This window comes from Mchenga conophoros, linkage group LG17 (genome assembly GCF_057382185.1).
Source record: "Mchenga conophoros isolate Kocher_MC1m ecotype Shallow Benthic linkage group LG17, M_conophoros_male_GT1.1, whole genome shotgun sequence".
Taxonomy (NCBI): domain Eukaryota; kingdom Metazoa; phylum Chordata; class Actinopteri; order Cichliformes; family Cichlidae; genus Mchenga; species Mchenga conophoros.
Genome location: NC_140542.1, coordinates 41333583 through 41358180, shown reverse-complemented (window position 1 = coordinate 41358180; position 24598 = coordinate 41333583). Strand labels below are relative to the sequence as shown.

General features: G+C 39.6%; 1 protein-coding gene and 1 long non-coding RNA gene across 3 annotated transcripts; one reads left to right on the top strand and one right to left on the bottom strand.

The window, feature by feature from the left end:
* Positions 1-10048: 10048 nt before the first annotated feature.
* Positions 10049-16136, bottom strand: LOC146556016 (uncharacterized). The gene is made up of 12 exons (XM_085252354.1): positions 15884-16136; positions 15625-15767; positions 15315-15459; positions 15175-15218; positions 15003-15032; positions 14645-14689; positions 13797-13835; positions 13599-13619; positions 13354-13498; positions 13099-13173; positions 10437-10652; positions 10049-10327 (listed from the first exon to the last, which is right to left on the bottom strand). The coding sequence occupies exons 1-11, from the start codon at positions 16113-16115 to the stop codon at positions 10630-10632; spliced, it is 942 nt and encodes a 313-aa protein (XP_085108480.1). The 5' UTR covers positions 16116-16136; the 3' UTR covers positions 10049-10327; positions 10437-10629.
* Positions 16137-16187: 51 nt separating this feature from the next.
* On the top strand, positions 16188-18734 carry LOC146556015 (uncharacterized). 2 transcript variants are annotated; one of them, XR_014889236.1, is made up of 4 exons: positions 16188-16607; positions 16704-16821; positions 17427-17478; positions 18532-18734. It is a non-coding gene; the product is annotated as an uncharacterized LOC146556015 (long non-coding RNA). The 2 variants fall into 2 exon arrangements; XR_014889235.1 differs by having other exon boundaries at positions 16188-16821.
* Positions 18735-24598: the final 5864 nt, after the last annotated feature.

Here is a 24598-nt window from a genome sequence, read left to right as displayed (position 1 = left end):
TCACTATCAGCCGATGGCCAGTTCAGCTGTGCGGTCAGCTGGTGGGTAACAGGCATGTCCGAAAACGTTAGAACACAATGCAAATATGTGGTGTCTCTCTAAATCAAGCACATATTTGAAGTTTACACAGCAACATTCTAGCCTTAAAATATCTTAAAAGTTTATTTTGTGATCGAAAGAGAGTGATATATCTAACTCTGCCACTCTGCATTCCTCTTCCACTGCCTCGTTTGAGTTTTGGACTAAACGCATTCTGTGGCACAAATATAACGCTGTACAGAAAGAGTTGAACGCACATGGGCAGATATGTTGAGAGCGCGAGCGACACACTGCGAGCGGGTCCACAGAGATCTTAGCAAGAGCAAATGCAAAAACTGAGCGAGAGGGGCTGTTATTGTGTGTGTATATGGATAATAGCAAACACTGAAATACATTTTTTGCACGCAGCAACGAATTTTGTTTGCTGGAATTTAGCTTTTCTTCGCTCAAAATAAATTTCTCTTCAAAATGCAACACTTGTACTTGGAAAATCTTTTGACGTGCGCTCAAAATAGTGGCACAAAAATAACGCCATATTTCGCCAACTCCACCACTGAATACCTGAGCATCTCAAGACTTTAGGCTTTTAAAGTTAGTTCCAATGTAAAATAGGTCAAATTAAGCACACAGTAAATAAACAACCAAACGAGTGTCAATGAGCCATCGTCATCCCTCAGTAAGCCTTAGGCCGCAGAGCTAATTAACTAGCCTAGCTAGCTAACCTCACACCACCTACGAAAAAAAATCGTATAGTTAAGAAATTTAACTCATAAACAGCTTTCTGGAACGTCCCTGCATCTATTGAGAACAGGAGTAATAAAGTTTTGAGTGGACTTACCTGCTTTCCATCGAGTAATCGCTGTCCTTGCACAAATTGATTTTTCCGTCTAACATCGCTACACGTGCTGAAATGAGTGTCTGCAGGGGTGGAGCTAAACTGATGGGTAACGTGGGGACCGCAAAATTCAGGAAAGGTGTAACCTTTGCAAACAAGATTCTCTCCACCTGCTGAGGCACACACTTTATTGGGGGATGGGCATGGTCATCATGGGGACCAGAAAAGTCTGGAAATGTCAGCTTACTCTCATCTGCACACATTTGTTTCATGTAGGCTTGCTTTTGTTTCGCAGTTGATTGTCTTTGTGTATTTTAAATTTTATTTGTCAATCAAAACAAATTATTAAAAAACAAATCCAAAAAAGGAAAATGGATCACTTATTTTTAAAACAGCAGTTTAAGCACAGGAATATTGGAGCGATTGTGGCTCAAGAGTTGGCAGTTTGTCTTGTGATCGGAAGGTTGCCGGTTTGAGCCCCAGTTCGGACAGTCCTGGTCGTTGTGTCCTTGGGCAAGACACTTCACCTACCATGGCGCGATATGGCAGCCTCGCTTCTGTCAGTCTGCCCCAGGGCAGCTGTGGCTACAACTGTAGCTTGCCTCCACCAGTGTGTGAATGTGAGAGTGACTGAATAGTGGTATTGTAAAGCGCTTTGTGTAAGTTCATCTCTGAATGTTTGTAAAGCATTCCCACGTTGGCAGTCTCCAACCGATTTATGGAGACTGCCTCTATCTCTCCCTCTCTCTCCTGCTCCTACTTCAATCGTGAAACTGCTTAATGATCAGCTGATCGGTTTTCTGTCGCAAGTTCGTCTCTCTTGTTTGTTTTTGGCCCACTTCGCGCCAGAAAGGGGAAACCAGCGGCTGAACAACAGCAGCACGTTTAAGCTTGATAATCTTTTGTTAGAATTTATTTAATATAACTTTCTACACCAGGATCTTTTTCTACGCAGCTGACGGCTGGTAACTGTGCAGGGGCGGATCTAGCAAAGTGTAGCCAGGGGGGCCGATCGGGCATGAACAGTGAAAAGGGGGCACAAAGACATACTTTTCTTTCTTATTCTCATTTAAAATGTCTAGCTTTTAATAAATAATTATCCGAATATTACGCACAAAGTTTTAATATTTTAATATCATCCATCCATCCAGCCATCTTCATCCGCTTTATCCGAGGCCGGGTCGCGGGGGTAACTGTTAAGTCTAATATACCCTAGTAAGCTATACTACTTTTTCCTTTGGGAAGGTACCATCTATGCAGTCTGCAATTCTGTTGAAGAAAGATGTTGAATCTATATAATTATTCTTTAAAAATAATTCATTTCTGTGCATTTTTTTTCACACTGCATCAAATTAAAGTTGATTACGTCGATTAAGCATCATGAGGTGGAGGGTGGGGGGTGTTTCCCTATTTTTTTTTTTGCTGGGAGTTTGCAACCCTATTAGTTAGGTTGCTTAATATTTCTGCTAAGTACTCTTTAAAATACCAGAATAGGGAGGATGGAGTAGGTTTAAGTTTATTAGATTGATCAGTGTTGCTGAACTATGAAATATTTTGGGTGCAGTGTATTCTTTACATACAGGTGTAACAGAATAGCTTTAGTGTTGTTGTTTATTTAAACTTGAGTTTGAACTTACACAAAATGCAGCAATATATTAAGAAAACAGTTTTATTGATTAAAAAACACTATCGGATTCATATCGGTATCGGCAGATATCCAAATTTATGATATCGGTATCGGTATCGGACATAAAAAAGTGGTATCGTGCCATCTCTAGTTTAAACCACGTCATAGTACTGAAACGGCTTTGCGCAGAGTTTAAATGACCTTTTAATTGCGGATTTAGGGAGCCCTGTGTTCTTGGTTTTACTGAATTTGTCTTCAGCCTTTGATGTGGTGGACCACAGCATTCTGCTAACAAGACTAGAATGTTTAGTAGGCATTAAAGGAAGCGCCCTTGAATGGTTTAAATTGTATCTTTTGGATAGTTCCTTTTCTGTTGCGATGAGGAGCTACTCTTCTTCTGTTACCCCTTTTCATTGTGGTGTGCCCCAGGCGTCTGTTCTGGGCCCTATGTTGGTCTCATTGTACATTCCAACCGTGGGCTCTATATTTGACAAATATAACATTTCTTTTCATTTTTATGCTGATGATATTCAAATCTATTTTTATCTGACTGACGATACTCCATCTTCACTACGCTGCTTTCTTGATTGTATGAGGGAGGTCAAAGGCTGGTTATAGAGTAACTCCCTTTTTCTAAATAAAAAGATAACAGAAATAATTGTCTTTGATAGCCACATCCCTCGGGGAGAATTAGCCGATATATTTGGGCCCTTTGCTACCTCTCTCTGATACAGTACGTAACTTAGGTGTTCTTATGGACAGTTCCTTTAAACTTGATAAACAAGTGTCCTCTTTAGTACAGTCTAGCTTTTACCAACTACGACAAATCTTGCAAAACTTATCCATACCTTTGTTACTTCAAGATTAGACTATTGCAACTCCCTTTACCTGGGCCTCCAATCTGCCCTTCTTCAAAAACTACAACTTTTCCAAAATGCAGTGGCACGCCTTTTAACTGGTACTAGGTTTGATTCTATTACCCCAAACCTTGCTGACCTACATTGGCTGCCCACTAAATATTGGATTGTTTTTAAGATTTTATTGCTTCAAAATGATAAATAATATTGCGCCTTGCTATTTAACTGAACTTCTCCGCCTGTATACACCTAGGAGAGCAATTCTATCATCGAGTCAAATGCTCTTGGTGCAACCTAGGTCCTGGCTGAAAACCAGAGGTGATCATGCCTTTGACATTGCTGCACCTAACCTCTGGAACAGTCTTCCAGCTGATATTTGCACATCGGAATCTATTCAATCTTTTAAAATACAATTGATACACTGTACTTTTATTAAATCTGTATGTAGTTTTAACCTACTGTGTTACAGGGTTTTTTACAACAGGAGTGAAATATTTCTTTTAACATAGTACTGCCGGGTTAATTAGCACTTTTTTCTGGGAAGTGTATTTATACTCAGCTATCGTACCCATATGTAATAAATTTTATTTCATATTTTACTCTTGAGAAGCACTTTGGTGTACCTCTGGTCTTTAAATGTGCAATATAAATTGTAAAGTATTGATTGATTGATTGATTGATTGATTCATTCATTCATTCATTCATATAATTTTTTTAAATGAAATACCCCACAGTCCACCTTTGAATGCAACCTTGAGTTTTTCCCCCCTTACTTTTAAAGGTATTACCTCTTTAACTTTATCTTTATTGTATTAATAAGCTAAAGACAGTAGACATATAAAGGAAAATTACTTCTATGTAGGGCTGGGCTATATGGCCTAAAATCCATATTGCGGTATAATTTGAAGCATGTGCGGTAACAATATATATGGCGATATATTCTTTTCTTCTGTATAATGTATTTTCCACACTATAAGGCTCACTTAAAATCCTTTAATTTTCTCAAAAATCGACAGTGCGTCTTATGTATGAATTCTGGTTGTGCTTACTGACCTTGAACAGATTTTATGTGCTACACGGCCCTCAAAAATCTGTCACAAAATGATTTGGTACGACTTGGGTAAGCTATGAAGCTGCACCGCTTGATGGATTGTCGGAGCATTACGGCTGCCATAGTCAGGAGCTTTGCGGAGTAATCTGGGTCCTAAACTCTGTCCTCTTCAGGTCACAAAGGCAAACGAACGCTGCAGCATCACTGAGAGTTAAAACTGTCTAAATTCTTTCATCTTTAATCAAATGATCAGTCTGGCTGATTTACCAGGTGTAACAACTAAGTTTAACATCCAGGCATCCATAAAAAAAGAATTTATTAAATTTAACAGAGTTAGAAGTTAACAGGAAGTTAGCTCGCTAGTTTCCACCTAAACATGATATAGCATGTTCTGACTGAGAGATTTCTGAAACAAATTAAAACATACAGCTCTGCCATCACTTCCAACATAAATTAACTAAACAGCAGTGACTTTTGTAGGGTTACTGAAGTTGGACTAGCTGGTATTTAATGATGTGCTACATGATCGCTAGCAACACAGTTATGTTAGCATAACATTAACACAGTGAAGCTGGAGGATGAACGCTAACTTTTTTCCATTCGATAAAAGTTAACGTGAGGGTTTCTGGTGGTTAGGGACAAATTCAATTGCATGGCAGGATGATATAAACGGACCAAACTTCAGTCGGGAGAACAACTGAGATAATCCATCCACAATACAAGGTTAGTTATTAATATACTGCAACAACATGGGAATAGAGCAGCTGCGAGACAATTCAACAATAATGAATCAATGGTACGGAATGCAGAATTCATACATAAGGCACACAGGATTATAAGGTGCATTGTCGAGTTTTGAGAAAATTGCAGGCTTTTATGAGCACCTTATAGTCCGACAATTACGGTAATAATGACGTCCCGCTTGGATGTTCTATAAAAGAAATGTGCTTTGGTGTGTATCTGACGGACAAACACCAAACCAGTTGCACCATTTTTACAAACCAATTCTGGTTCATCCGTTTCACTCAACGATCAGCTTTCCCCCTTCTCATTCTCTGTTCCCGCCATGCTTTTTTGGCCCTGTGCATATGAAAACAAAGGCACTGCGCATGCCCATTTTACTCATATTCTATCACGATATTTTATTTTCTTATCGTTGCAGAACATTATACCGGTATTACCGTGAACGGTATAATATGGCCCAGCCCTACTAGAAAGTACTTTTTCACGTTTTCCCTCCAAAACTTGCTGAATAGTCAGGAAAACATCAAACCCATGGCTGCATGTGTTTCAAACCAAGATTCTAGAAGGGGTTATCAAAGAGTAAAAGCATGTTGAATTTCACATTGTTCTGTCTTTCCTGCGATCACCAGAATACGCACTTATCCAACAATTTTTTTCCACTTTTATACATGCATTTCACCTTTCCCCCTTGCGACCCCTCTGACTCAAAAAGGATGAAAGGTGTCAGTTTTTTTCAAAAGTCCTTGCAGGCCTTACCCGTGGTCCTGTAAATCAGCAGTGGGTCATTGCATCTTGGGATACAAAGAAAGGTGCCTGTTGGCTGGGATACAGGGCCTATAGAAGGCCCTCTGGAAGTCTGGAGAACCAAGGGGTCAAAGGTCACCACTGTAAAGAACATTTTGGGGGCCTAATCGCGTAGGAGTGACGTATCAGAATGCAAACACTTATGTCTTGAAGAGGGTGATTTGGGGATGAAGTGACCCGATTTCTGACCCTCTACGCCCCTCCTGTGACTCACAGCATGACCGCAAAGTTAGTGGAAAAGGCAATGCAATTGCATAGGGAAGTTTGAAAGTACATTTTGGGGGGCCTAATCGCGTAGGAGTGGCGTATCAGAATGCAAACACTTATGTCTTGAAGAGGGTGATTTGGCGATGAAGTGACCCGATTTCTGACCCTCTACGCCCCTCCTGTGACTCACAGCATGACCGCAAAGTTAGGAGAAAAGGCAATGCAATTACATAGGGAAGTTTGAAAGTACATTTTGGGGGGCCTAATCGCGTAGGAGTGACATATCAGAATGCTCAACCCTTCAAAACTGCACCCAAATCATTAAGAAATGCTTTTGATGTAAATGCATTCATAAAATATAAAGTTAGACCTAGTTTAAAAGTTTACACTTTGTCAGGAAAATGGCCCCACCGGTCCAATTTTACACACTTGCAATACCACATTTCAACAGTAGGGCGTCAAGTCGACACACACATTTACACACGTTGTCAGGAAAAGTCACTTCCAGGGGACCAATTTTACTTTTCAAAAAAAAAAATCGCACTAGGCATATCAGGAGGCTGTTTTCTATCCATTGCAATGCTTGTGCCTGTGGGGACCGGCGCTCGGTCCCCACCGGAAAAATTGGACCCCACGAGGTGAGTGAAATCTCAGGTTGTGGAACCCACCAGGTAGTAAATACGAGAACACAGCAAGTAAGTGCACACACACACACACACCAAAAATTACTGAACTTACCTTAAGGTCCAAAGAAGATAAATCCCCAATGAAGAGAGCTGTTGATGGTCTGAATGTTAGGTCCAAAATGAGTGAACTGAGAAGTGTTGCAGGTAAATCCCCAATGTAGAGAGATGTTGATGGTCTGAATGTTAGGTCCAAAATGAGTGAACTGAGAAGTGTTGCCCTTTTATAGGCAGTGTTTCTCAATGTAGAAATAAGTTTTGAAGTTTACTTGTTTTTTCAAAAGGTTATTCACAAGAAGAACTTCAATGTCTAAAATTGTCATGAATCGCTGTGCGGCAGGCAGGAGTTGGACCCAAAGTGCAGGACTCACAGACTCAGGGAGGTGAACTCAAAACTCAGCTTTATTTGCTGGCAGGGAAAAAACATACAAACTAATCTAAACTGGGAACTTGGAAAACTCACAGAGAGACACACAGGGAGATCCACACAGCATGAGGGACGACACGACACTGACTCAGAGAAACACAGGGTTTAAATACACTGGGAAGTAACGAGGGGAATGAGACACAGAAGGAGGGCACAGCTGGGAGAAATCAGGACTGACGAGACAAGCAAAGCAGGACGCATTCACATGAGACACGGATCATCAAAGTAAAACAGGAAGTATCACACAGAGACGCGAACTTGACACAGTGGAGACAGCAACTAAGAAATACAGAGACATAAACCATAAGGCAGAGGTCTAAGAACCAAAATACACAGGGAAATACTCAGCTAGGAACACAAGAGACTAGACTAGAGAGAGTAACAAAAAACCAACCATGAGAACATAATGCACAATGCAGAGTGACAGAAAACAAGAAACTCAAACATGCAAAGACACACAATTACACAGAACAGAGGGGACACAGAGAGACATGAAGGGCAAGGGATCAAAACTAGAAGCCATAGAATAAATCACACACAAGTACAATAATACAAAAATCACAAAGAACTAAAAACGCTGGGTCAGGAGACCCAGGACCGTGACAAAAATTACACAAACATGAAATTTGACTGTGGGACCATTTTTGGTCATTTGCATTTTTCAATTCCAAGTAGGGTTGCCAACTCCCTGAAAAATAAATAAGGGACACTTCGTGGCCAGGGCCGGGCGACCCAATTGTCTTCACCCTTCCCTGTGTGGTGAATTTTTTTTTAGCTCTTTTTTTGTGTGTGAAATTATTTTTTTAACCATTTGACTTGAAGTTCATTTAAGTAGATGCATATTCTTTGTGATATGAACACATGGCAAACAAATGATAATTTATCCATTTATTTTTAACACAAAATGACAACATTAACACAATAAAATAGGTCTCTTTCCTAAACGAAAGACTGGTACGCTTCACTTTTTGTGCAAAATGACAAAATTAACACAAAGAACTCTGTCCTGCTTAACCTAAAATTATATAAATTAATAGAAAACAATAGAAAGAAAAACATTCTTGTAACAGTGCACATTTAGTGCAATTAGAAAAGTAAAAAAAAAACAGTCTGTGGAACACCTGTAAACACAACATCTGTGCCTCAAAGGCCTTGACTGTAGCTGAAAGTTGAAGTAAAAAAAATCCAACAAACTCATGAACTCAAGCTCAATGCTACATTATGTGGAAACAGACTACTTTTTCCATTTGTGTTTTTTTTTTTAGCTCTTGCTGCAGTTAGGAGTTGTTTGTCGTTCAGGATTGCAGAGTAAAACTCTGAGCAAGACATATCATAATTTAGACTGACAATGAGCTCACTTCTAATTAATTCAGTAGAACATTTTTTCCGCACATCAGTCCACTTATTCTTCATAAGAGAGAAAATCCTCTCCTCAAACCCAGTGGAAGATGGGATGCTGAGTACAAAGGATACAACAGCCTGCATATTGGGGAGGTCAGCTGCCTGAAGAATTTCCATCCACTTCTCTGCTGTTCCCTTGGACTGCCACTTTTCCTTCTCCTGATGTTCTTTGGTGAGGTGCTTCAGAAGGCTGGTTGCAGTGACACACTCTTCATAAAGCTCATCCATAGAGATGTTTAACCTGCCAATAGAGATGAGAAGTTGACATAAATCCTAAGTGGTACATAGAACATTTACAGTGGTAAATAAATGGAAAAAATGTATTGTATATGTTTATAACGTTGTATAGCATTTAAACAATACAATAAGTATAGTTTATTTATTATGTATTTATCCATCCTTATATTAAGTATATGAACTCCTTGAATTTGTAAAATAGTGTATAAAAGATTGCATGCGTGTGTATATACACTACAAACAAAGTTAATGACTATGGTTTTATTTATATATGTTATCTATCAATTGTATTTGTTTATTTTTAACCATCAATACTATTAAAACATGGTTTATTATTTCACTGGCAAATGTTTTCTCTTGTTGAGAACTTCCACTAAACAATACCGGGATAGACACAACACTTAAAAAGTTAACGGCTACGACAACGGGGAAAAATTGTTTAAAAAGAAGCCTTGCGGTGGATCCGATTCCTCCCACCCAAATGTTATTTAGGTGAAAATAAAACTGCCACCAGACACGTTTGCTTGAGGAATCCATCAGACCAGACCACCTCCATTTTATGAACCCACAGAACCCTCCCCATCCAGCTCTCCCCTCCTCACCCCTCCTCCTCTCCCATCCTCTGTGTGGAAAAAACCATGTTTCAGAACTGTCGGATGTTTATGGACGGGGAATCCAAAGAGTTGCCTTGGTATGTGCAAATACCTTTTACGTAGCCCATCTCAAATTACGTTAAAAAAAATAAAGAAGGCAATTTCAGAATACCTGTCTCCAGCTATCCCTCCTAGGTCAACAAAGGCACCCATCTTCCACCATGAACAACAGGAAGGCCTAACCCAGAAGAAGCCTAACATGAAAAAACAACACGATCTGTTACCTTGTACAGACTGGTGGAGATCGGAGATTTTAACGAGGAGTGGCCAGAGACAAACGGTATGTAAAATCCACCCTGAATGAAAGAGCTGAACCTCGGAGGAATAGAGTACAATCGGATGATCCACACTTTTTTTTATTAAAGTTTGCAAAATTTACAGACTTATTAAAGCGGTTGATCATCAGAAAAATGTTTCAGAAGACCGTTATCATCAATCTCTGAATAAAAATAACCACAAATTTAGTAACTTTGATTAGACCAGCTATCTCAATAGAAGGACACAGACTCTAATTGAGGAGATGCTAAAAACTCGGCTCAGAGATCAATTTTTATCCTTCATGACTATTATAACCAAAGCATAGAGTATGAGTTTAAAATTTGTTTTCAGTTCTCTAGAGAGGCCCCTTTGAGATGGCAGCATCCTGGGAGAAATGGAACCTGGGCCGCCGTCTCCAGCCCGAGTCGTTGGACCAGAACCAGGCGGTGGTTATAGCCAAGCTAGCAGACTGGAATCCAGCTACCACATCAGCAGTGACACACCCTGTAAACCAGAACAACAGCCACAGGTGAGCAGGGAAACGACACAGCTGAATAACCGTGTCAACCCCTCACTGAAACAATACAGCTTTGAGTTACACTCACAAACCTACACAGATTGAAACCTTGTGTGCAGACCTGCCTCCAAACAAGAATAACAGAGGACTCCTCCTCTTATTGTCTTCCTTCCTCACCATCCTCACCAGAACAACAGGTCTGCACTCCAACGAGAGACCCCAACACACAGAGGAAACTGCAGGACTGGAATCTTCATGTGAAGAAAATATCTGTGATCATCGGTGACTCCTATGTGCACAGACTCCTCCGTCCTATAAAGCAGAGGGGTACAGATCGACAGATTTCCATGAGCGAAATGTTGCCACCCGGTGAGGCCCAGCTGGAGAAAGCACCCTGTGGAAAATCTGGTTTTATAACTTTGGACTGAATACCAGTGATGGAGCTGAAAATGGGACTAAAGGCAGAGCAGTCAGCAATCTTTCTAAGGCCCTTATTTGTAAAGAACAAGCCACAATGTTGCATCTTAACAACTTTATTACAGGTTTAGATGAACAGATTCCTGCACTTCCTACTGTGATATTCGGCACAGAAGGACAACATTCACTCGACTAGTAGAGCAGCAATGTGTATGTTAGAACAGTGGAACCAGTGTGTAAATGAGGCATCCCCATAAGCCTTGAAAAGTGGGAGGAGAGTAGTGGTGTGATTCACCTTTCTTAAGTTCCAATGCTCAGTAGGTCCTTTGGACAGAAATAAGTTCTTCTTCTTTCAATAATTGTTTATTCTGTTCATTATAGAATCAGCTATGCTCCAGTGGTCAGGAGAAGCTTCTGCTATATGAAGCTGTTACAGTGCTTTTTGTTACACTGAACGAGAGTAGTTTTTCTTGTTGCTTGTTTGATCTACTTCCATTTAAAAGATTATAATTACTGAAGTGAATGTGTTTTCAGATAGTTTACAGTGCCACTGAAGCTCCACTCAACCAAGTGTGCCTCAACAGTCTGAAATGAAAAGATTTTTCTTGCTTTTTTTATAAAACAATATAATATAATATAAAATAATATAATATAAAACAATAATTTTGGATGTTTCTTTCGGCTCTTGAGGTGCCCTCATTGAGTGGGGTTTGCCCAGTATCCTCGAGGGTATGTGAGGAGCCTTCCATAGTTGGGTTGTTTGGTTTTTACCCCAGCAGCCATTCATCTCCATCTCAACAGTTCATGACCAACATGCCGTGGCTGCCCCCTGTACCTGTTGAGTACCTGTACCCTCATCCACTGGAGCCTGGACCTCCAGCTGATTGCAGCCACTTCAGTGCAAGGAGGAGATGCTTGCTTTTTGTGTGACTGTCTGGCAGTTCACCCTTCCCTTTCTACCCTAACCCATTTTCCACTCCAGCTTCTACCCGACCCGGTTCAGACCCCTCCTCAGGCAGGGAGGGGTCTGAACGGACTGTCGCAGGATTCTCCTTAATACAGGAAAGAAGGGATTTGAAGACGAGATGAGGACTTTTAGCAATTCCCTCCCCCAACCAAATCCTAACCTTAACCCACCATCCAGTCCTGTCCCCCTTCTCTCCTCATACCGGTACCCACAGTTCATGACCTGTGTTCATGGCCTTTTGTTGTGGGCAGTCTGAGGTACACCTGTGCACTACTCATGATGTCAGATCAGCATCCTGATGTGGCACACCTGTGAGGTGGGATGGATTATCTCAGTATAGCAGATGTGCCCACTACCACACATTTGGACTGATTTGTGACCACTGTTTGGGAGGGATGGTTATATTGTGTATCTGGAATGAATTTTAGATCTCTACGTCCATCCCATGGGGAATGGGAGCAGTAACAAAGGTGTTGCGTTTATATTTTTGTTGAGTGTATATATATTATGTTTTAGTATTTGTTCAGTAATGGATTAGGTTATAATTTTATCAGAAAACTGTACAGTAATTTTGGGCGTGGATCACAAGGTGAAGGGTGGGGGTCACCCAGAGTCAGAATCCAGTAAGATATCTGTGTCACCTTTTACAGTTTTCCTGTAATCTGATGTCAAAGATGAGAATATATAGAGTACAGTACTGTAAATCTGGTAAATTTTAGTATTAATTTTCTGGAAAACCATACAGTAATTTGGGGTAGATCACTGGGTAAAAAGTGGAGATGGCCTAGAGCCAGAATCTAGAGAAATATCAGTGTCACCTCTTACAGTTTTTGTGTAATCTGAGCTCAAAGATGAGGATAATAAAAGTACAGTACTGTATATTGGGTAAAGTTTACTGTTAATTTTCTCTGAATCGTACAGTAATTTGGGCTGTGGATCACAGGGTGAAAAGTGGAGATGAACCAAAACTGGGCCCATACGGTAAAAAAAAATATTTTGAAATATATTTTGAAATATATTTCAAAATATACAAAAATTGGCCAAAAAATATATGCGCTAAAATACATTTCAAAATATATTTATATTTTATATATATATTAATATATATCTATAGAGTTTATAGAGATACAGATATATTTTCCACATAATTTTACCTTTTTTTTTCCCCTCGATGGAAAGTCTATCCAGTTCACATTACAGTAATACTAACACCCCTTTTGGTCATCTATCCTTACTCTCCAGCATTCAATCTGTTGACCTTCTTTGTCTGAGTCCAACCACTTCAATGCTTCATCACCTATCTGTGCAATTTTTATTGTTGCAAAGTGAGTTACTTGTGCAGTATGCAATTTTAGATACACAGTCTTCACTTACTATATATGGCTGTCATGGTTTCTTTATCAAGGGCAGTTCTTCGCTCTGCGCCGATGTCTGTTTTGCTGTGTCCTCCTATAAAAAGCATTAACATTTGAGTGTCTGGCTAGTTACATTTCCAAAAATCTGATCTTTGTTCATCTAAACATTTGAACTACAATATTATGCTTTTTGGTAAAGAAACTGGTGACAGAGAAGTAGGCTTTTTAAAATACTATTAGCTAACCATTGGAACTAAGTTTCAAAGCTGTTTACCTTTTAAATTGCTCTGGATCAAAACCTCCAGTGGGAAGACGGCCATCAGAAGAACACGCACCATTAAAGTGGGTGTTTGGGCCTGAAGAGCAGTAGCCCACTGATGTTTCAGAATTTTTATCCCTGTAGCATGTGCTAACTCCACCTGTGGTTGCAATCACATAAAAAGAGTGTTTCAATATAAATTGTTTTTAAAAAACACATTTGAGTTTGCACCTACCTAAATTCTCAGCAAAATTACTTACATATTCAGCATCACTGGAACCCTTTAAATAAATAAACACATACATATGAAGTCAACAATGTTGTTACAGACAGAGTATTACTGGTAAACTAAATGAAAGAAGGAAGAACTCAGAATAACTTAGATGATTGAGTCTTTACACTTTAATAAGAAAGATTGACATTTCGCGGTGGCACAAAGCAAAATCAAAAATACTTACTTTAGAATCCCCAGACGCTTTGCATGAAGAGTTGGGCACCTATAAAGGAGAATATTTAAAGATTAAAAAAAATACACATAGCATTGACTGCCATAAAACCACTGAATAAATATCAGAATGTGACAATGTTGCACAACAATCTAAACCTTGTAAGTCATGTGACATATTTTGATGACGTAAATATATCTATACAATTCAAGTAAATAGGTACAGCATACATGTTCTGGAGAAAAAACAAACAAACAAACAAGCAAAAAAAAAAAACAATATATAAGAATCCAGTGGGGTAAAAAATCTCTTCTGAAGAATATAGTTCATTTTGGGTGAAAAACAAAACATTCCTCTAAAATATATATACTGACATCAGCAATCAACATCATGATTGTAATTATTTCCCTACTAGTCCATCTACTGCTCTGTGCATGTGTCAAGCACTACGACTGTATCTATGCATATAAATTCACCATATATATCCTGCAAAAATGTCTTGTTATGGTCAAAAAAAGGCAAACAAACAAAGGCATTCAATCAGAGATGAGAAATTAATCGGGAATATCAATTATATGGTAAATGGCCTGTATTTGTATAGCGCTAGTCCCTAAGGACCCCAAAGCGCTTTACACATTCAGTCATCAACCCATTCACACACTGGTGATGGCAGCTAAAAAAACACAATCCTTATTAAGCAATGTCTAACCAGTAGTACTGGTCTGAATGACAACAAACATAGCTAGTGTTTGGGAAAATCTGTTATAAAACAGTTATTATTTCAATAGTTATGCTTAGCATGTGACATAATATCACGTGACACAGACACTGCGTAAAAAACCACAACAACTAATACTTACTTTAGGAGGATGAGGGAGGGCAGCATCAGGTTGAGACTTTGACATCTGTAAGAGAAAAACTGATGTATTAGAAACAAGTCATTTAAAAATACATTAATGTGGCAGACTGTTCCCTGTTCCGATGTAGTGTACAAGTACAATCAGGGCTGTCACAACAATGGGGCGGTGCCAAGTCGTCGCAACCCTAGGTACAATGTACAAGTACATATAACTACATATGTGAATAAAGCAAGAATCTGTTTAGGTTAGGCACACTGCTGACTGATGCTTGTTAGGTTTATATGATTGCAAACTGCACAAAAACAACAAAGCAACAAAATTAATGGTAATGACAAAAAATTAATTAGATTTTACTTACGTCAGGAAGATCTGCATTCATTTTCATGGGCTAAAATAAATAGGCACAAACATTACTGCTAAACAACCCCAAAAAAACTCCAAAAGGCCTCAAAATGATTAAAAAGGCAAGGAAATGTGGAACATTGTAATTAGTGATTATTAATGAAGGATAACTGTGCTTTGTTTCTAACCTTGGTAATTAAATGCTGTGTAGCCTGAAGGAGAGGTGGGATTTCTGTGAAAGTGAAATTAAATGTGAATAGGTTTTGATAGTTATTGTATATGACAAGTGTAAACACACACATAAAACATGCAATAGTACAGTACTTACTTTCAAGTATTTCATTTTTCAGCCTATCGTTCTCTCTTTTTAGATTCGAGTTCTCTTCTCTCAACTGATTAATGACACGCTGTAGATGTTCAAGTTTCTTTTCATTCCATAACTTTAGATCGTTTTGTTGGTCTGTTGGGTATGCCTAAGAAATGGAACAAAAAACTCTCTCTTTAAAAGCCACCTTCTGTATGAAGGAATGATCTCAAAATGTTAGGGGGGGTTACACATACATATATATATACACAAAACAGGTATATATATATATTAGTATATATGTCTGTGTGTGTACGCGTGGCGAAACACTCACCTTTTTCTTAGCTGCCGGTTCGTCTGTGACCTCTGTGGCCTCAAGGAGTTTCATAGAAGGTTTACTTTTTCTCTTAAGCACCTCTGGCTTGGGTAGTTGTTCTTCGATTTCCTTAAGCTTTGTTTGCAAAGTTTTTTCCCTTTCTGAGGAGGCAGAATAATAATAAAAAAGGCTAAAGTACATCATAATATAATTAAGTTACATATTTTGATTAACAAATAAGCGACAATAAAGTAATATTATACTGGAGAAAAGGCACCTGCTAGCTTAATGATGGAGGCTTCATAGACCGGCCACCCGCCTTTTGGCTCCTTGGCGCCTTGTCGCCACTCCACCAAATAAACGTCCTTTTCCTCCAAACCGTTTAAGTATTCCTCCTCATCAAAATCCCGAATGTGTTCAGTTGGCAGAATTGAGAACTTTCCATCTTCCGACCACTTAATTAACGCGAACATTATCCGCTTGTGTCTTCCCGTCTGTATATCGGCCATTCGGAAATTGCGCCTCAAACATCGGTTATATTTCAAAAAAAAAAAAAAAGGGGGGGGGGGGGGGGGAAGAAACAACAACTAATAATTTTTTTTATTACTATTATTAATATTTTTTGCGCGTTCATTGCACATGTTTGGGAATATTTCAATATTTACTTTTTATTTTATCTTTATTTATAAAAAGCACAATGGCAACGCGCATGCGCATACTCTGCTCCGCTCATTAACCTTTACACTTTCACACAACCTACAGATCTAGAACGAAGACGCTGCATTTTTTGAATAATCTCTGGTGAGCATAGATTTCATAGAAAAAACATATTATATTGTTTTAAGTACCTTTTTTTCGATTAATCCTGTGACGTACAAAGACGGACGTTTTTGGGACTTTATGTTTAAGTTTTTAAAGTTTTTGTTAAGGTCTCCATTGCGTGTGCAGACGCTCGCGGAAGAAGACGCTGCAATTTTGCGAACTCCCTGGAAAACTGCTCGGTAAGCATATATTTCACTACATTTATTTTATATGTTGCAGTTTCTGTTTTACAATCCTCGATGTTTTCTTCAATGTGATTTTAATGTCATCAACAGGTCACGTGTGAGTCAAAATGAGCGAGCCTCCTGAAAGGATTTCGTATAAACGTTATCTAACTGATCCTGAAGAGGAAATTCCTTCAAGAACCAAACGGAGATGGGCACAAAAAGAAAGGTGTGTTGGTAATGTAATATCCCTCACTCTTTAACATTAACGAATGCCATAGGGCAATCAATCAATTAATCTAGTGGCAATCACTAAGGATGCCACAATTATGTAATCGTTCAAAGTGGCAAATAATCGTCCACTGCATGCTTAAGATGTTTGTTTGTTTTTTATCAAGAATAAACAAAGCCAATGTGTAATAGACATTTGGGGCTTAATACTCCAGAATAGCATTGAAGGATTTTCAATTAGTGTTTTCAGCTTATGTTCTTGTAAAAATAGGACATGCAGTTGCTTAAAACAATGGTATAAACATCATTCTAAGTAAATTTTATCAAATGTAATTAATAGCCACAATGAAAATTGTAAGGAAAAAATTATCTTTATAAATTACCATACCATAAGGTACTCTGGCTCCCAAATGAATGATCTGGAGTTGGAGTTGGCTCTTTTAAACAGGGAATGTAGCTAGGCTATGTCTAATCTGCTTATTACTGATCAATAAACATCTTTATAAGTGATCACATCTTTATCATGTTAATAGCAGTTCACTTAGAGTTCAAATATAGCAATAAGCAATTTCTATTTTCTTTATTGTATATTTTCTTTTTCAGAATTAAGGTTGCAGAAGAAGAACTTCAGAATGTTATCAAGGAATGTCAAAAGGTATGCCTTATGATATGATTGGTGGTTCAATTTGCATTTTTGTAAATTCATAAATGAACAGTTCAACCAAAAATGTAAATTCTCTAATCAATTGCTCACTCTTAAGTTGTTATAAACCTGTATGAATTTCTTTTGAACAAAATAATGTTGATAACCAAACAGTTGCTGGTCCCCATTGACATAGTATGGACATAGTATGAAATAACAACACTATGGAAGTCAGTAGGGACAAGAAACTGGTTATCAACATTCTTGAAAATATCTTCTTTTGTGTTCAACAGAACAAAGAAATAGGTTTAGAACAACTTGAGGGTGATGATTACCAAAAGAACATTTTATTCCTTTTATCTTATCATCCATTTTATCTTATCCCTTAGCATTTAATTACCTCAGTTACACCAAATAATAAATGCTTGATTCATATTAATATTAATAATAATCTTATTGGTCTCTTTTTAAGGTTAGTGTTGGAATACAAACATTTTGGGTTAACTGTAATGAAAACACTTTTAATGCATAAACCTAAATTAAATTTATTCTGAATATTGGACTATAGATTTGTCGAAATAAGTACACAATAGTTAGTTGAATTTTCAAGTCAAGAAATGAAATCAAAAAGATCATTACATTTCTAGACATTATTTTTTAAAGAATATTCATGAATTAGTGCATTGAACAAGAAAAAATAAAACAAGTAATCATTGTTCTAATTATGATTTTTACGGTAATTTCTACTTTCTACTGCAATCATATATTCTTACAGAATTTATCATGAAAGAAAGCACTAAGCATTCATTTTGACAGCCTAAGCACACTTAAATTTTGGCAAGACTGAATGGACATGTCAAATAGTGCACAATTAGTGAATGAGACCAATTTCAAATTTCTGCTGTAATGTTAAAAAAAGAGATGCATAAATACAGAGAAGACGGTTACAGGGCAGATCTCACCGATATAGACATGAATGCGTCTATGAGTCCACTAGGTTAATGCTCTTACACTGAAGATTTGCTTACAGGACCCATAATTCTCTCTCTCGCTTCTCTTTTCAAGGAAATCCCAGACACCCTTCCAGAAGACAGAACTCTGCTGATGACTAATGATGAAGAGTGCACTGCAGGTCCTGTTCAGATAGAGGTCCCAGTGGATTCAGGTCAAACTAAAGAGCAAAATCAACTACTACTTCTGGCACTTAAGCTCAAACACAGTTTGACCAATGACTGTCTTAAAGATATCATGAAAATCCTTAATGTTGTTGGTGGCAGTGATTCAGCATGCAGGACAAAATATTCATTTTACAAAGCTTTTGATGATACAAAAGACATCATGAAAATCTGTTATGTGTGTGAACAGTGCAGTAATATAATGTCAGCTGAACTGGACCAAGTTCATTGTGTTCAATGCAACAGCACCTATGACAAAGCAAGTAGGTTTACCAATAACTTTTTCATATACCTCTCCTTGGAAGATCAACTCAAAAATCTCTTGAGAATGCCAGGAATTACAGATGAATTAATAGGAAGGCAAACAGAAACATCTACTTCTCTCAGTGACATTTGTGATGGTTTTTTGTATCAGAAAGCTTTAAGTGGTTCAGAAACGGCCCTTCAAACCCTCAGCTTAACATTTAGCTGTGATGGTGTGCCAGTTTTTAAAAAGTCCCCTTGTAGTATTTGGCCCCTTTTTTGCACCATTAATGAATTGCCATTGAAAACAAGACAGGATAATGTACTCCTTTGTGCACTATGGTTCGGGGATGAGAAGCCTCACATGAGAAGTTTCTTAAAACCTTTCATTGATGAGTGTGTGGGCCTACAGGACAGTGGTTTCACATGGGAAGATGACAAAGGCGTTTCTGTCAATACCAAAGTAATCCCTCTAATTCTAATGAGTGACTCAGTTGCCAGACCTCTGATCCAAAATTTTAAACAGTTTAATGGTGAATACGGATGCTCCTACTGCCTTCATGAAGGAAAGGTAGTTGAAAAAGGCAGAGGATTCACTCGTGTATATCCTTTTCAGAAGGACATTCAGCTCCGCAATCAGGAACAAACTAATGAATTTGTAGAAGCTGCGCTACAGTCTGGTAAAGCTGTTATGGGTGTTAAAGGGCCAAGTATGTTGTGTAGACTTCCCAGTTTTGATATTATCGAAGGGTCTGTCCCAGACTATATGCATTCAGTACTTCTGGGTGTTGCAAGAACTGTAACAGGGCTGTGGTTAAACAGTGAAAACCATGAAAAGCACTGGTATATAGGCAGGTCTACAAAACTGTTAGATGAAATGCTTTTAAAGATTAAACCGCCATGTAATGTACCTCGTGTGCCAAGGTCTGTCACATTGAGGAAATTTTGGAAAGCCCATGATATGTATATGTGGCTCTTTTATTATAGCTTACCTGTACTGAAAGGTGTATTGCCAGAACCACTACTGAATCACTGGTCTAAACTAGTCAAGGGAGTATCCCTTCTGTTGGGCGAAAATATAACTAGAGAGCAGATTACTGAGTCTGAGGCACTTCTAACAGATTTTGTGAAAGACATGGAGGTATTCTATGGGGAAGCTAATCTGTCTTATAATGTACATCTTTGCCTCCATTTACCAAGGAGTGTAGTTAACTGGGGGCCTTTGTGGGCTCATTCCGCCTTTGTGTTTGAGTCTTACAATGCTAAACTACTAGACATGATCAAAAGCACTCAAGGGGTTGCGCTACAGATTGTAAAAATGTTCTGGCTACAGAAGGCCTTACCATTTTATGGCCAGACTTTACTGAAAGATGCCTCAAATGAATGCAAGGAGATATTTGAATCTCTAACAAGACCTAAACAGTTAAAAGATGTAACTCGCACACATGGTATCACTGCACTTAATCACCCTAAAGTGCGATTAATTAGGAGGGATGACTATATGGCACTGAGTCGTTATGGGGTACAAAGGAGCAGAGTAAAGTACTTTCAACGAATCATTACAAATGGCGAGGTGTTTCACTCAGAAGATTACAGTCGTGTAGTCAAACGTAATTCATTCACTGTTATGTTGAATGATAATGATCAAAATTTCTTTAACATTAAACGATTTGTAATATGTCAAAATGAAAGTGGAGAGACGTGTTATGCCATTGGAAGATTCTATGAACGAGCAAAGCATAGTCTCTGTGCCTCAAATCCAAGTTATTTTGAACCAGTATCAAAACGCCTTGGGCATCTGACAGGTATTCTTGCTGCAGAGATCAAATGCAAATGTCTGATCATTCACACTGAAAAACTAAAAGTCAATTACATTTTTAGAAGCATTAATCAGTGTGAATTCCTTAAATAAGGTTAAACACGAGAAAACATGATTTTCTGCCATGTGGTATTTTTCTGAAGTGATTTTAAACCAGTTCATAAAAAAAACCATACATAATTAAACATTAAATGGCAAAACGTCAGATATACATTACATTAAGTCATTAAGTGCTATATTATATTGCATCATTAAAGGAACATCATCAATGATCCACAGGACATCTAAAATACCCTTGTTGTGTTTACAAGGTTCTATAATAAGGGAAGAAAATTAGTACATGCTGTTACCCTGTCAGACCAGGGGTGTCGCTAATGAGGCTGGGTAAGAGAAAGAGGAGAAGAAGAAAGTAGAGAGCGAGAACAAGATGGAGCTCCGCTGTAAAGCCTAAAATAAAATGTTGAACCCAGACGTCGCCTCCGCTGCCTGATTACACACCCAACAAATTGGCGACGAAGATGAGCGCTTCAGTGCCGAGCCCACCGCCCTTTTTGCAACATGCGGGTGAGCCGCCAATACCGTTTATGACGTGGCGCAAATTCTTTGAGAACTACATGCTAGTGATAAATGCTACGGGAGATGCATGGCCGGAGGCGAGACGACGAGCCGTCTTATTACATTGCTTGGGACCAGAGGGACAACGACTGTTCTACACACTGCCGAATCAAGGTACAACGTTTGCTGAAGCCATGACTGCGCTTGAAAACCACTTTGTCCCTAAAGTGAACGTAGTGGCATGCAGGCACACATTCAGACAGCGAGTTCAGCGGGCTGATGAAACGGTGACCCAGTATGTTGCCGCCCTCAGAGCATTAGCTGTGCCATGTGGTTTTGGAATAATGGAGGGTGAAATGATTCGGGATCAACTTGTTGCTAATGCTAATCTCAGTGTTGTTAAAGAAAAATTGCTGCTGGAGGAGGACCTTACATTGGACAAGGCAGTTACTATTGCATGGTCAAGAATGCTACACTCCTCTCTGCTGCGCCCACGGCCCAGACTGCGGCAGTACAAGCTGTGGAGGTGAAGGACGCACGTCTTCGGGGAAAAAGAGGAGCGCGACTGGCTCAAGCTCGGGGACCTACATCTAAAGAATGGCACAAAAAGGCAAGTGATAAAGAGCAACAGCGTCATTGTTTCAGATGTGGATCCGAGAAACACCTGGCTAATGATAAAAACTGTCCAGCAGCAACAGTAAAATGTGATAAATGCAACAAAAAAGGGCACTTCGCCAGAGTTTGTAAATCAGCTGTAGCAGTGGTCAGGGAAGTAGTTGTTCCTGAGTTTACAGTTTTATGTGTCGATGATCACAAACTGATGACTGCAGCATGTGATAAGATTACATGCAAAATGAACATTGAAACACCACAGGGAAACTCTCAGGTTCTGGAGTTAATTGTGGATACAGGAGCTTCAGTATCTATCCTCCCAGAAGCCATCTACAAAGAACATTTTGCACCCTGCGCTTTGACTGAACCGAAAGTTAAGCTTGTCACTTATGCAAAAGGTGACTTGCCTGTCATTGGCTGCCTACAGGCTTCAGTGAGGGTTGCAAACAATGACAGAAAAGTGCCAGGATCATTCTTCATAGTTAAAGATGGATCACCGTTGCTGGGGTTGGACTTAATTAAAGCACTTAACATTGATATCATTGCTGGAAAAGTCATCAACAAAGGAGAGGATCCTGCAAGAGGAGCACCAGCCAGTAAACAAACATGCATGGTGAATAACATTGATTCCTCTTCTTCCCATCATCTCGGAGCTGTTAAAGGGTTTATCCACAAAGTTCGAGTGAACAAGACAGTACAGCCGGTTCGCCAAAAACTGCGGCGTCTACCACTCAGCATACGTGAGGAGGTGTCAGCTGAATTGAAACGTCTACTCCAAGCAGGCATCATCGAACCAGTGGATGCAGCTGAATGGGTGAGTCCTCTGGTGGTTGGAAGAAAAAGTAAGGGAGACTTAAGACTTTGTGTGGATCTGCGTGAACCTAACAAGAGTGTGATCATGGACTGTTACCCTCTTCCTCACATGGAGGATTTGTTCGCACAGCTGGCTGGGGCTACACATTTTAGCCAGATTGATTTAAGTTCAGCTTATCACCAACTACCTCTTCACCCTGATAGCCGAAGCCTCACAGCATTCATAACCCATGAAGGACTCTTCCAGTTTACCCGAGTTCCATTTGGACTTGCTTCAGCCCCTTCTGCCTTCCAAAAGATGATGCAAACAGTCCTAAAAGACCAGACAGGAGTACAGAACTACTTGGATGACATAATAGTGTATGGACATTCCAGAGAAGAGCATGATGAACGGTTACAGGCTGTCCTCCAACGCCTGAAGGATGTCGGTCTGCAGATCAACTTCAACAAAAGTTCATTTGGACAGACATCTATTCCGTTCTTGGGACACGTCATTTCCAAGGATGGCCTGAGCCCCAGCCCAGACCACCTGACTGCCATTGCCAAAGCCCCTGCACCAAAGGACATGGCTGCTCTTCGTTCCTTCTTAGGCTTGACTTCGTGGTTCAGCAAATTCCTAGCAAACTATGCAACTGTGGTTGAACCACTCCGTGAGTTACTTCGGACAAGCCAGACGGCTGAACTTCAATGGACTGATACAGCAAATGAAAGCTTCAACAAACTGAAGGAAATGCTACTAAAAAGCCCAGCACTGGCAATCTTCAACCCAAATCTGCCAACGTTCATCACCACTGATGCGTCAGATTATGGTCTTGGAGCTGTTCTGACCCAGATCAACTCAAACAATGAGGAACGTGCTGTTGCTTTTGGCTCCCGCACCCTGTCCCCAGCCGAGAGGAAATATTCAACAATTGAAAAAGAAGCCCTCGCCTGCGTATGGGCCGTTGAAAGATGGAGGACGTACATATGGGGACGCAGATTTACTCTGAGAACTGATCACCAGGCCCTCACCACCCTGTTAAGTACTAAGGGGATGAACAGAGCTGGCATGAGGATAGCACGTTGGTCAGCCAGACTGATGTGTTTCCAGTATGACTTAGAGTACCGTCCAGGAAGCCAAAATGTTATAGCTGACTGTATGTCCCGTGTTCCCCTGCATACCACAAACACAAGTGAAGACTCTGAACAGGACTTAATTACAGAGATTGCTGAAATTTCTCCTCAGCTAACAGCGCTTCCACTGGCTGACTTCAAAGCAGAATGTGAAGACTGTCCTGAATTAACAAAACTAAGACAGATCGTTCTTTCGGGCTGGCCGAAAGTAAGAAAATCCTTACCAGATGATGTCAAACCCTACTTCCTGGTCCGACATGAACTGGCAGCAGAGTCACCGCTGATATTTAGAGGAACACGGCTGATTGTTCCTAAATCTCTGCGAGGAAAAGTAGTGCACCTAGCCCATGAAGGACATCAAGGCATGGTCCGAACCAAACAACGCCTGAGAGATCTATATTGGTGGCCAAACATGGATGAACTGGTCCACGAAATATTGTCCACATGCACAACCTGCCAATCGTGTGACAAGACTGCAGCTGTTTCACCTGCACCGTTACAACCCATCAAATTCCCAGAGGGTCCGTTTCAACATGTTGCTGTCGACATTGTTGGTCCGTTTGAACAAGGAACCTATGACTGCAGGTTTGCCATCACACTAGTTGACTATTTCAGTAAGTGGCCTGAAGTCGCATTCACACCAAACGCCTCAACTGCGACAGTGATTGCATTCCTGACTTCCATTTTCGCCCGTGAAGGAAACCCTTATGAAATTACAACTGATAATGGTCCGCAGTTCACCTCAGCTGCCTTTGCTGAGTTTCTCGCTGAAAGGGGCATAAAACACATCAGGACAAGCGTC